General features: G+C 40.3%; 2 protein-coding genes across 4 annotated transcripts in view; both read right to left on the bottom strand.

Moving 5' to 3' along the window:
• The window catches only part of prr12b (proline rich 12b), a gene marked incomplete at its 5' end in the record, with an annotated part of 29,985 nt that extends 27,220 nt beyond the window's left edge, over positions 1-2,765 (bottom strand). The window contains one exon of the mRNA XM_083677111.1: positions 2,683-2,765. Within this exon, the coding sequence (XP_083533237.1) occupies positions 2,683-2,765 (83 nt within the window). The remainder of the gene's footprint in view (positions 1-2,682) is intronic.
• Positions 2,766-5,180: 2,415 nt separating this feature from the next.
• prrg2 (proline rich Gla (G-carboxyglutamic acid) 2) lies at positions 5,181-10,016 on the bottom strand. Of its 3 annotated transcripts, XM_083677160.1 has the most exons (8): positions 9,766-10,015; positions 9,613-9,630; positions 9,410-9,517; positions 8,870-9,033; positions 8,663-8,696; positions 7,168-7,300; positions 6,740-6,883; positions 5,181-6,393 (listed from the first exon to the last, which is right to left on the bottom strand). In XM_083677160.1, the coding sequence occupies exons 3-8, from the start codon at positions 9,492-9,494 to the stop codon at positions 6,351-6,353; spliced, it is 603 nt and encodes a 200-aa protein (XP_083533286.1). In that variant the 5' UTR covers positions 9,495-9,517; positions 9,613-9,630; positions 9,766-10,015; the 3' UTR covers positions 5,181-6,350. The 3 variants fall into 3 exon arrangements, with proteins under 3 accessions (XP_083533286.1, XP_083533287.1, XP_083533285.1); XM_083677161.1 differs by lacking the exon at positions 9,613-9,630 and having other exon boundaries at positions 8,960-9,033; positions 9,766-10,016; XM_083677159.1 differs by lacking the exon at positions 9,613-9,630.
• Positions 10,017-14,608: the final 4,592 nt, after the last annotated feature.

Here is a 14,608-nt window from a genome sequence, read left to right on the forward strand (position 1 = left end):
ATGCCCTCTGAATTATTGTAATTCTATGGTATGCACTCTGTCAAAAATGTATTTGGTTGTCACGGCGACTGGTAAAGTTGGTACTAACCGAGTTGCCTGTAAGTAAGACAAGACCTTGAATCACAAGCATTGTTGTTTTTAATAGTTTCTATTGTATTTTGTGTGTTAGGGGGAATTAAACTATTTTAGGTTTGTTTTTGCAATACTAGCTGGTTATCAAACTGACAGGTAAAATAGGTGGTTAGCTTGAACTAGACGACGCAGTAGCCAGGCTAGCTAGGAAGCCAGTTCAAGCAAACACGTCAGTCAGCCATACAAATTCATCATATCCAGGTAGAAAAAAAGGTGGGTAAATGCTGGACAGCGGAGAAAAAGACGAACGTAAACACTCATGTTAAAACATGCTCATTTTAAACTAGTGAAAGATGCGTAAATACAAACTGCAAAATGTAAACATAATGGAGACACGCAATTTTGGGAGACAGACGTTATGACTGCTAGCAAAAGAGTCAGCGCGGTGAGTAATTAGCGATGAAGTCCAGTAAATTACTCGAATAATCTTACTTGCAAGCTTAGTAAATCTTGGGCCAAATCAGAACATTACCGTTCGTTAACTATCGCTCAGATTTACTTTTGCTAGCAATCATAACGGTGACCTCTGTGTCCAAAAATTACTGATGTCTCCAGTTGTTTACATTTCGCAGTCTGTGACCTTAACGCCTTTGACGTGCATTTGCCATCCTATGACCAGCGTTTTTACTTATTTTTCATCGATGTAGTATTGAAAAGTGAGACGAATACGGCGAATCATAACGTAAAAGCTATCTGGCAACAATGTAAAACGTAGTCCTAGTTGTCACCTGGTAGGCAAAACAATAAATAACCACTGCCACTTCGTAGTTGTGGGTACGTCCCTAGCCGGATTGCATCCTTCTCTAGACAGTCAATGGGAGACTGTCATGTATCGAAATAAAAATGACCCCGTCGTTCACTTTGTTCCGCTGCTGGTTGCATTCTTTGACGGGCATAAAGCTTGCCAAAAGTGCCATCGCACATAAACGCACTTTTAACTACTGTACTCGAGGAGTATACTACAGAAGCGAGCTAAGGGACAACTTCGCCTTTACTTGCTATTAAATTACTTTGGCAAGCTTCATGCCCGTCAAAGGGGACACAACCCGACGAACCACCAGAGTCAGTGAAAGAATTATTAAAAGCTGCGGGTTCATTTTTTATACAGATACATGACAAAGTCTCAGACTCTTATCTGTCCATAGGACGCTATCCAGCTAGGTACGTCCCCTGACAAGGTTGTCCATCAGCCGTCTGCACTTACGTTGTCGTGACCCTTAAAAGTATTTCATTGGTATGTAATGGCTACCTTCTGACAAGGTTGCTGCTACCAAACGGAGTAGGTTGACACTACGTTGCAACAACGTGGCTGTGTTTGCTGGGTATCACAATATTAAAACATATTTACGATTAGATTCATGACGCTGCTTGTGCATGACATTTAATTTAGCCACATGTGTTTGGAATGAATTTACAAAGGTTGTTCACTGGCTGTCATTACATGCGCTGAGTTAAAATGACACTAAAAAATATAATGTGTGCATACAAGCCTCATAGATATCCTAAAGCTGAAATGTACTTCCTGGAAAAGTGAGATGATGCATCACCATCTCACTATTCCAAGGAAGTAAATATGCATGTCATTAAGATGTCCATGAGGCATAGTATTTTGGGACAATACTTATGCTGGACTGACAACATATACATAAATATTATTTCGGAGGAAAGTATTCCTTTAAGTAGAGTACTTGGCAGTACCGGCACCTCAAATGTTCTACTGCCAGTACCTCTTATAGAATATTCACTCTAAACTATGAATGAGTACCAGCACTTAATCCAAATAAGTACCAGCACCTACATTGAGTATGAGCAACTATTTGATTCCACCTCGAGCTGTTCTGGAAACACTAGTATATTGGTAGATGATTTCTTGATTTGATTTGGCTCTACTCCTATAGGACCTGCAATAGAATTTGGTTGCTTCTGAAAGGCAACACTGCACCACCATTTCCAGCTTACAGGCCGTTGCATTTGTTGACAGAGAGAGCTAACTACAGTAGCATACCGACAGTAGCAACATTGCATTGCCAAATGCATTGATTTGTATAGCTAATTAGCACCCAACATTGCTTTACAAACATGTAATGCAAGTAATGCTTTTATTAAAACAACCCAGACTGCATCAGGAAAAAACTGGTATATGGTGAAAATTGCACAATTTCTCTGTAACTATCATCATATGAAATTTTCTTTCATTTTTGATAATGTTAGCCAGCTAGCTTCTACAGCTAGATGTGTCATCCATCCCATCCCCCCTCGTTTCGCCCCTATACCCCCCCCCCTTTTTTCTGTCTCGGTCTACCTTCCGTATCACGCATTAACCCTCAATCGCATTCCTTGCATTTTAAAGATTCCCCCCTTCCTTGCTAATGACAATACAGCTATACCTGGAGCTCGCAAACAATGTAATCTATGTATATGAATGTAGTGGAAGCGATAGAGGGAACACGGATTGCATTGCCTCTATCGGCATGGGCATTGTTACAGCAAGCTAAGCATATTTATGCATCCAGTGTATGAGGGTGCACATGCACGGACACAAATGCATACCTTGCCTTCGCCGATCTCTCGTAACTCCATCCCGTACCAGCGCCCAGATCACCGAATCCTGTGCCAGGATAATTTCTATCCATTAAAGAAAAGACGAGGGATGAAGATGGAGAGATAGTGAGGGGGAAGGGGGGGAGGAGATGTCTTAAATTCTCGCACGCAGTCACTCCCTGTGTCCTTTTTTCCTCTGCTCTCTGTCTGTTTATTTCTCCCGTTTCACGAGCAAGTCCTCAAGACTGGGACTAGCGCGAAGGGGGAGAGGAATGGAGGGGAGGAGAAGGAGGAGGGGGAGATGGAGGATACAGAGAGGGGAGGAGGGGGTGGGGGTCACACCAACCACCACCACAAAAATCCTGTTTCTTCCTTCCTTCCCCCCTCCCCTCTTTAGCTCCCCTATATATTTCAATGTCTATTGTCCTCTTCGGCAGAACCAGCAGTTCAGCTGATGATGCCAGCTCGCAATGTCTGTGCACGGCGAAATATGTTATGCCCATGGATGCAGAGCGACACCTACTCTGCCCCCTAGTTGAGGTATTGGCGAAGAATTGGGCAAATATAAAGATGTTCTTTTATAAACAGTTGATTTTGTTTCTATTTTGGCTTGCCAGTCCCCCCTCGAAAACGCATTTACAAGCACACCCTTTCCCAAAATACCGACGCGTCCAAATATGTGTAGTCGTCCTCGCGTTCCCTCTCTAGTAACTATTGTGTGTGTGTGTGTGTGTGTATGTGGGAAAATAGAGTCGACAAAAAAAGCATTAATGTGGTTTCGTCGGAATGGGGCTTTCATGTTAGGCCTCGTTACAAGACCTGTTTTCAGTCATTTTGCTTAGAAGACGCCATTTTTGAGAGCGAGCGGCTGGCTAGCGCGTTCGCACACTCCCCCTGTCCTCACTCACGCACCCACTCACTCACTCACTCACTTTATCTCCATTTCCAGTGCGCGCGCATACACACACACGCGCAGTATGTCTGCCTTCCCTCGCTATCACAGACACAGAGACCACTCGAGCTCTGCACAGTGCAGATCAGGCAAACCTGGAGACTGACATTAGACCCATTTACACAGCGGGGCTAACGCCGTACGTGCCAAGGCCATTGCTTTTCCACAGTCACTCCGGCTTTAACGGTGCTTCCTCCGGGCCTATTCGGGAGCTTACAACTCGGGATCTTAGCCTCCTCTACACTCCCTGGTCCTCATCGGGCCCGACGGGGTCCAGGGGCGCGGTTTAGAGCGAGGGTGGGATTTTCTTATCAAGTGCTTTAGTTGGCTAGCAAGCTGTAACTACACAATCGAAATGATTTATGATTTGAATAGCGCTTTTAAAAAGTAACATTTTAACAAAGTGCCCCAAGCGTATTTTCACCCAGTAATCCAGTGGATTTGTTTTCATTATTAAATGGTAGACACATTCAAAAAAATCGCGCTTTGATCTCTGAGTCAAGATATCTGGCTTTGAATGCCCTGATCTGTACTGATGTTCCTAATTGTCCATTTGAGTCAATTCAATACAACTCCCAAGATTCCCCTCTCTCGCCCACGCGAAGTCCTTCTGTTGAACACCGCTGGAGCTAGCGCGTTCTGCTCTCTGGGTATCACTGGCAGAGTAGAGCAGGGTCGGAGTGCAAAAACTCTCCTCTGACGTATTTTAACGCGGTATGAGAGGTTTTTTTAGGAAGTCATCACAGACCTCGCTTTTTCGATAGCTATGATTCAGCTGCACGCGAAATGATGATAGTTAAATACATTTTCCTTATCTCTGCAGGCTTTTTAGGTACTTTTTAGCAAACTGTAACCTGACCTTCCTTTTGGAGAACAACTAGTAGTTTGTACCTTGCAGTGAAGTCTCTGTAGTTTGGCTGGTGACATAGTCTGTGGATGGTAGTCTCTGACACATTCACGCAGACTTCGTGGAGAAAGTTCCTGATCTGTGGGACAGTTTTGTTTTTTTCTTAATTATAGTGAGCATTCTTCGGTCATCCACTGTAGAAGTCTTTCTTGGCCTACCAGCCCATTCCTGATCTCACAAGTGCTTTCTTGCTTTTTTCATGATGTTACAAACTGTTGATTTTGGTCAATCTAAGGTTTTGGCTATGTTTCTGATTGATCTTTCATTGATGTCTCTTTGGTCTTCATGTTGACAGACACCAATAGCCAACTCCAAAGGCAAATCCAAAGCCTAGAATAAATACTGTACATTGACAGCTCTCTTACGCCTGCACAAATGATGTGACGGAACACACCTGACTAAGCAGAAACACCTGTTAAGCCAGTTGTTGTAGGGGGACTATGTATAAAAAGGGTTGTAATTTCTAAATGGTGAAACCAATCTGAAAACATAGCATTAAAGCTGAGAATCTCTACTTTTTCTTTTGTAATTCAAGATTTGTTATTATTTTTAACATCCTTAAGCACAGACAGCATAAACAACACACACATACCAATAAAGCACATGTTTACAGAAATCTAACTGAAAGAGAAAATGTTTAAACATAAATGCAACTGAAAATAATGTTTTTTTAATAATCAAAAATAAATCACAGTGCTCCAGTGGTTACATAACAGAAGAAGCGATCTCAGGTTCTTTTGAAGTTTTCAGTTCTATCATTAAGTCCAGCCAGCATGTGTTCCTGTGATACAATCTCTTAACATTTACTCTGTCCACTTTTTTAAATCAGGAGAGGTTCAAGCCTTAAGATCAATCGGGCAGCCATGGTAACACCTACATTCACAACAGCAAACTCATACTTTGTTACAATTCTGTTCTATCCCCTAGTTGGCATGGTCTTTGAACACTGGTACCATCAAACCCAGCCAATTTCCAAGGAATTCCAAGACCTTTTCAAGAACGGAAGCAGAAGTGTACATTCCCAGATTGGATTTAGATATGTTCCTGTTTCTGTCTTACATTTGCAACACAAATTGTCATTTATCAAACCCATCCTTTGAAGCCTACTGGGGTCAGAGAATCTCTACTTTAACCTCTTAGAATTGTTTGATTTCAAATCCAAACTGTGTATAGAGCTAAAAGAAGACAAAGTGCTTCCTATTTTTAATACTTATTGAGGGCACTGTATATGATATCATATACATAATTACAACATAGGCCTTCATGCATAGCCTTCTCACACAAAATTGTAGAAACAGTTTTTTATTAAGAAATGTATATATAAATATAGGCCCTAGACATGGATTCAGGGGAGTCAGGATTGTATTTAATATACACAAATACATACTGTAGAGACTGAGAGATATTCCCCATATGTATTAAACCTGTCTGTTCGATCCTTTCAGATTTGCACAAGTGCCCCATGGCCAATTAGCCACTGGGGCATAGCATCTCCATCCCTTCATTCACCTCAAATCTCTCTATTACAACATCCTCTTACCCCCTTCCATCTTCACCCCTTTCCCCAAATAAAAGCCCTAACAACTAGGCTAGAACCAGGGTCAATTCTATCCAAATGTTACAAGTTCAGGGATTGAAATGCCCTCCTATGGAGAAATCCCATGGGTAATTCCACTGGCAAGATTGAATTGAAATGGAATTGACCCCAACTCTGCTCACAAACATTCTGGAAGCCCAGTTGAAAGCTGTAACCTAAATAACCCCTTCTAGATTTCATTCATCTCCTACTTCAGAAATTAGAATATCGTTCCATCCTTTTCATTCATTATCAGCTGGGTTAGGAGGTTCTGACGGCGCCCCCCTGTGGGAAAGAAATGAAGTGAGAGGGAAAACAAGAAAGATATGTCAAAGAGGAACCAGGTGATGATGCGTATAGAGCTAAAAGAAGACAACATGCTTCTTCTTTCCAGTACTTATGGACGGCACTGTAGATGGGATCCAAACACACACTGTAGATGGGATCCAAACACACACTGTAGATGGGATCCAAACACACACTGTAGATGGGATCCAAACACACACTGTAGATAGGATCCAAACACACACTGTAGATGGGATCCAAACACACACTGTAGATGGGACCCAAACACACACATGATTCACAGCACACATTCAGACCAAAGTTCCACACTCACACTCTCACTTACCCAGAGTAAGGTGGCGGAGGTGCGTCATGCTGCCCACTGCGGTTCAGGGCTTCGCCGTAGGTGGGCAGCCCTGGGGCGATGATCCCAGAGAGAGGCACTGTCTCTGGCACTGGCTGGCCATCTACACCCATCCTCACTGGAGCACTGGACCAGGAAAAAAATGTCATGATGCATAATATTCATGACAAATGAGTAATACTGACCACACACACACACACAATGCATAATACTAACCACACACACACACAGAATCCAGTCAAACACTTGAAAAAAAACACTGGAAAATAGGAATTATGATATGCACATTGGAAGTACACACACATGTTTGAGCAAACTACAAGGGTACTGATAAACACACACACACACACAAATGGATGTACAAAATCGTAGTCTAAGATAGACACACCAATACACACACACATTCTTACCTGCCAGCTCTCCTCCCACTTTTACTCCTGGCTTTGTAACAGTAGATGCCCAGCACGGTGGCGAAAACAGCAGACACTAGAACTGCCAGAATCCCAGCCACCAGACCAGACACATCCACTCCAGGTAGAGACTCTAAACCAATACAGTCATTCAGCTGATGAGCCCTTTGATCATAGTAACTCAGTTACTCATGCATTCAATCTTCTAGTATTGTGACTGCCAATGGCCCCTGGTCTGAGCATTGATTACTTTATGATGACTGATGGACAGATGATTCACTTACTTAAACAAATGTAAAGGCGTCTGCTAAATGCCATAAATGTAAATGTAAATGTAATACATTTAATCATGTAATAATTAATCAGTTCAAGTGTTATTAGAGCAATTGACAAATACGGTTTTCAAGAGTGGAAAAAATGTAAATATATAGATTTGCATTTTAACACTGATCGGTACGTGTTGTCTAGAAACTAATGATGGTTAAAATTGAAATTCAGTTTATAATAACACTTTTAAACAGGATTCCTTGCATAAAAAATATCATACCACTCTATTTTCCAATTAATTATTTTCAGTAAAAGTTTATATTTGGTCATTCTAAGAATATTTCAGATGCATACACATTGCTAAATCTAAAACAGTTATATCATGTTAGGAGCCATGCCATGTTCTTTAATTTTTAGGAATTGTCCTTGAGGACAATTAAATAAAACATTAAAAAATCATCTACTCCTAGAAATAAGACTGTTGCAATATGTTTGAAGTATTGCTGTAATTGGAAGCCTTTGGGAGTGCATAATACAGGTTACCCGTATGGCAGGTTTAATTCCAGAGGGCTATGAAATCTAATGAATTCATCACATGCATTGTTAACCGTGAGTTTAGAAGGCACATGCAGTGCTAGGAACACATATGGTAGGGATGTTAGGCCTAGTCTTACCACCTAGTCTTGACCTTGCACATGGCCCATTTTTTCACCTTTCTGCTGAAGTGTGCACTCCCCCACATGATTTAGATGGGAATAGTTTGGTGTAAAAGCCCATACAGACCTATTCTATGCTTTTCAATAATGGGACACAGGCATTGTCTAACCCAAAACTGCAAAAATGTATCATGCTTTGTGATGAATTGAAGTAGTGTCATGTAAAAATGTGATGTAATTTTTTGTTGTTGAAATATTGTCTTTCAGACACAAAAATAACACGTTATGTCAATTTCCTTTTAGTCAATTCATCACCATTCTTCAATCATGTTTTCATTCATATGTTCAGCCATCAATCCGTTCGATTGTTTGTAAATCTTCAGTTAAGTTCAGTCTTTCATGCAATCGTCAATGCATTATTTAGTCATTCAATATTAGTCTTATCAATTAATTAATCACTTATCAAATTAGATGATGAAGCAATCATTTCATTGAAATGTCCAACCAACACTATCCATCCTTTTTCTTTTTTTCCCCAGCTGACAGTAGACCAAAAGAAGTTAAAATGTTACCTTGACTGTTGGTATATGAGATCCAAAAGGCATCCTGAAAAACAAGAAAGCAAGAAAATAAAAAAAAATACGACAATGATGACTTTTGTCTGTTTGTCCACTGTGTTGCTTTCACCTATCCATTCACAGCAATGCAGATGAAGGACAGGAAACAAGGAGAGTAGATCCCTTCAGACTACTGGGGCACGTTCCTCACTCTACCCTTACCGTTAGTGCTGTGTCCTCGAACACCTCCCTAGCCTCCTCATAGGAGCACATCTCCTCCACACACTCCCTTTCCAGGTTGTCTGACCGTACCAGCTCAAAGTCCCAGCTGTTGTAGAGCAGCGAGCGTGACAGGAACGAGGCCGCAGACTGCTCCCCCAGGAACACTAGACCCACACAAATGAAAATGAGCATCAGCTTGATTGTACAGAGTAGGGAGACAGACACACACACACTCTCTCTCTCTCTCTCTCTCTCTCTCTCTCTCACACACACACACACACCCACACACATACACTGACCAAATATGAAAGAAAAGAAAGAAATATGATCCAAAGAAAGAAAAGTCTGAATTAATGGATATAACCACACAACAAAAGAGAAGAAACAAGCACATTGCATCAGAGAACTTATATGCCCACTATGTGTGCTAAATAAAGTTTGATTGATAGATTGAAAATTAGCTATTGCCAAACATGGCCTCAAAGATGGAACTAGCCCTTCCAGTTATTACAGTGTGCATGTATAAACAGACTTGTTTACCTTCATTGTGGTTGTAGATGACTCTGGTCCAAACCAGATGGAGCAGGGATAACATACAAACACATATCTCTCCTAGGCGCAGCATTTAGAAAGCTGAAAGGGCAACAACTGCAAAGCACAACATTTATCATTTAATTACACCAAATAAATATGTGATACAGATACATTGATTTATTAAAGTATTATTTGAGACAAACTCATACTTTTGTTGACTGCTCTTGCTGGAAAAGAAAAGTTATAATTCATGTATCAGTTGGATTACAGGTAAAAATCGTAAATCAACTGCATCTTTACATCTTTCCTTCTCAATTTACTTCATTTATCAGACGCTCTTATCTGGCGATAGACTTCCTTACCTGAAGGACTTCCTCAATGAGTATTCGCCTCGAAGCCAAAAAGACAGAATACCTATCCCTTTTTAGTATATGATCTTTCACCGTCTTCGCCGTCTACTGTTGTATACGTTATATATACGTTATATATACGTTTAGGATGAATGTTTTCAAGCTTTTAAACTGATTTACGATGGGTAGAACCTACAGGAGATACACATTCACCTGTTTCTCACTAGATACTACCCTGCCATAATTGTCACCTGAAATACCTGTTCAACAGCATACCTCACGACAGCGGGGGTGTGAAGAGTACGAGGGAGTTGCCTAAATTGTGTGTGTGTGTGTGTGTGTGTGTGTGTGTGTGTGTGTGTGTGTGTGTGTGTGTGTGTGTGCGTGTGGGTGTGTACGTGGGTGTGTGTGTGTGTGCGCGCGGTGTCTGTCTGTATATATCTTTCAAATAATAACCAAAACACCAAGATGTTTTTGTGACATCGAAGCAATGATAGCCTTGATACTTTAAAACACGTGCTGTGCAAAATATTCTAGATTATTTACAGAAATACAGATTTTAAAAGTGCTTTTCCCACAGCGAAACAGAAGTAAAACAAGAGCAAAGTGGATTTACATTCTGATCTGCGTTATCTGAGCTCCAATAGTGGAACTCCGCCCATCTACTTAACGTGCTGACTCAATACTCATCATTGGGGCCGAGGAATGTGGACGTGAGCTTCAGTACCTCCAGAGTCCGCAACATGATACCATGCAAACATGAACTGATCAAATAAACCTTCACATTGTTTTACATACTAAATATACGGTTATCAATCTGCGTGCAATACAATACATTAACAAATTGTTAAAATCATATGTTTTGACAGATACACAATTATTTTATTCAAGACATCTCTACTACTATGAAGATTAAAACAAATAATAAAGTCAACACAAATATTAAAGTATTTCACTCCAATAGTAAGCATTTACCATTTCGAGCCACGTTGGTTTCAATTAAAGCCACAATCAACTTCAATACACTTTTCATTTTACAGAATATGACTTGTACATACATACCTGAATGATATCAGTACAACTGTCTTACCTTATCATAACCCCCACATAAAAACAAAAAAACTCAATTAAGAAATTGTGTGCTATGCATGTAAAAATGTGGGTATTTTTCAATAGTTTTTTTTTGGTTGGTGGCATGCTCTTTGAATGTATGCACATCTTAGACTGTAACCCTATGGTTTTGTTGTATTGAAGAGACATATTAAACATGAGCGAGTAAAGCTTATTTACGAGAATTGGCTCATGAGTAAAGCTTATTTACGAGAATTGGCTCATTTTCCGATTTCTGCCTTTGTTAGGGAATCAAATAACAGTTTGGGGAAAAAAGAGAAATGACAAGAACTATTTTTCATTTGTAATAACACAGGTTATTATAGGTGTGGCCAGTGTTGAAGCTGCCCACGACACTTGCAATTGGCCAAAAGCAAAGCTAGGATCTCCCGCCCTAAAGTTCCTCTAATTTCTCTCACAACAGAGAGGGAGGACATAAACATGATTGTAAAGTTAGGCTTAGGTTTGGAAAATGATCACATAGTCCTTGTAGTTACAGCGCGATAAATGTTAGGGTTACACCTCCGCATTTATAGGGCTACGCAAGCCAACTCATGCACGCAATGGCCAGTCTGAAAAAAGTTGCGTTGAAGAATAGGATAGGCACCTGGCTCACTGCAGGAGATTGAATGAGACATTAAAGGAAGTCTTTCCATTTGTTATCCTCCATTATTAGCCTATGGGTTTCATGGTAGGCCTACGCCTATGGGGAGACTCTCTCACTGATCAATCAGCGCTTTCTTACTGATTAATCGGCGTTCACCATTTCACACCTATCGGCAGGATGCGCCTGTCCCCCCATTATTGCTCTCTCTCACCACTCCCCCCGAAACCACCACTGTTCACATGGTAAATTATACAGTGCTTCTTAGAACAATGGCTATAGAAGGTGTGGCAAGAGAAAATGTAATCACAGTAGATACACAAGTTGTATCAGTCATATGAAAGTGTAGAACCTGAAAATAGTTCTATGAATGTCTTTTCCATAACACTATGCAGCAGCAGCAGAATGAAGGACCAAAAAGTGGTTTGATAGGTTTGATTGTAAATGTCGGGGGGACAGTTCGGGCGGGTATGGCGTCCTCCCATTTAAGTCAATTTAAAGCTAATTTCCTGCATTTCTACACAATTTAACAAGAATCATGGCAACTCTAGCAGGTCATTTCTAAAAAAGGTTGAGAACCTCTGGGCTATATCCTATAATTTGGCTTTTAAATTAAATCTCTTGGATATAAAGTCGGGTGAGTGATACGTCCCACCCATGCTTAATGACACTGACGCCCCTGACCCAGCATCTACCCAGCAATGGTCACAGACTTCAGGCAGTTATTGCATGCAAAAGATATGTGACCAAATACTTAACATGAATGCCTAATTTGGACATAATATTTGTCTGTCCAAATACCTTTCATGCCCTGAAATTGGGGGACTATGTATAAAAAGTGTGTTATTTGAAACCAATATTTACACACATACCCTCAAATAAAAGCTGACAATCTGTACTTTAACCTCACATTAATTGTCACTGTCCAAATACTTACGGAAGGCACTGTATTTACACAGGGCACTGTATGTCAGTTCATAAGGACTTTGACATTAGGTCTAGATATATTACAAAATTGCTAATTTTGTATATTGATATACTTATCTTAAAACATGGATTTTCAGCTTAAAATGTTCGATTTTCGTCAGAGGGAGTCTTAATGTATGGAGAGAGGAAAATGGAGAAACAGAAATTCAAATTCTATCAGGGGTTGTTCCCAACTATAAATTATACACACATGCACAACAACCTTATGTAATGTATTGAACCCATTCCCCAAAAGTCCAAGCCCACTTCTTCTCTGTTATGTCACCAAGCTAGGATGAACACATGCTTAGCTCTCCAGAAGGGTCAACCCATGTTGAGTTGTGCTTCTTTGGTTGGTCAGTCTCATTCCGATTGAACCAATGCAAGGGGTTGAGGAGAAAGCAGAAAGTAGAAAGAAAAGGGGTGTATTCACATTGAAACTAGGCTGTCACTAGGCAGCCATTTTTGACACCCGAGATTTGAGTCATAAAACCGAGAGCAGGAACAAGATAATGTTAACCTTAACTGAAACTAAGCAGGATATCTGTGGGAGGGATGTCATTGGTTCACTGAACTCTATTATTTTCTATCATGAAATGTATGATTGAATGTGTTTATCAACAAACTCTAAATGTAGAGCACCGAGTATCAATATATGGAAAGATACTTTTTATCATGTTTCTTCTCTCTTACATACTCCTATACACTGTTTAAACATACAGTACTTGTAAGTCACTAGAGCTGCGTTCAGAAGGGTACAATGTTGTGGAGTGTTCAGAAATAAATGATGTAGACACACTGCGCTGAAAATAAAGATTAAGGAATCATATAAGTACTATTCATTTACTGTACATCTGCAACACTGCTCCCTCTTGATCATGACCAGGAACAGCTATTTGTGTGTGTGTGTGTGTGTGTGTGTGTGTGTGTGTGTGTGTGTGTGTGTGTGAGGGGGTGGGTCAGTACCAGTAAACTGGAGAGGAAATAGCTTTGCCTGGACTTGTTAATGTAGATGTTTTTCATGTGTATAATTCACCAATGCTGTTGTCAGAGTAAAGACCATAGAAATAGAATGAGTAGAAAGGACATGCACATTCAAGTCAACATTCTATGGTAGGTGTACCGTCTGTCATCTTTTAGTATACTATTTGGAAGTTTTAGTTTACAGCTTTATTAACAACCAACTCAACTCAACTGACATTGGAATGTTCAGTCAAATGATGCTCAATACACTGGTGAAGTGATTGCATCACAATCAAAGAATACCATAACAACGAAAATATCTGGAGACAAACATAGCAAGCTTGTATAAAAAAGCTCCATAAGGAGACTGTAAGTGTAGCTATTTAAGCTAGATTGTTGAGCGTGATAAAATAATAATTATTATTATTATTATTTTAAAGATATTCGAGACGTGTGCTAGTACAAGTAATGTGGCTAGGTGATCAGTCGCTAATATAACTTGAAAAACGATTTTTGGAAATAAATAAAATAAAAAATCTAACCTCCGCAGTTTTATACTGTCTCCGTTTCTGGGATGATAGGGAAAGCGAAATAGTGAAGAATATTCAATTACTAAGGAGTACATTTAGCAGCCAAATACTGCATGTGAGTTTTGTATGAGTGAATGTTTGTTTTGGCGTCTCCAGTGACGTTTCACGTTACCAGTGTATTGCTATATTGCCACCTATAGGCCAAGGCGGCTATACGTAACAAATGGAAGTTCATGGAAGACCACGCCCCTCACTTTGGGGGAAACTGCAGGGTCGTGCCATTGACACCCCGCAAAAATACACCAAACCTATCCTCACAGTACTCTTAAATATGACACAAATGTTTTCTCATCATTAGCCTGATATGTTGTTTTGGGTGTCGCTAAGAACATATGTTAACGAAATCATTGTACACCGTCAGCAAACTGTCACCATGGATACAGACAATATGACCTAACATGCTAACAGCCGTTACGATAGACTGGTTGCATTGCTAGCCACCTAGCATCCGCTGGTTGATGTTGAAGTAACTTTTAAGTGTGATGCAGTTAATTGGCGAAGATCAACGAATGAATGAAAATCCTGTTACAATTCAAAAAAGTGTTTTATGAACATGTGTCGCTAATGCGTGACTTTTTAAGCTACTTTGACCAGGTTGCTATGGAAGCGTCCCAATGTTTTC

The sequence above is a fragment of the Argentina silus genome (genome assembly GCF_951799395.1).
Source record: "Argentina silus genome assembly, chromosome: 9".
In the NCBI taxonomy this organism is placed as follows: Eukaryota; Metazoa; Chordata; class Actinopteri; order Argentiniformes; family Argentinidae; genus Argentina; species Argentina silus.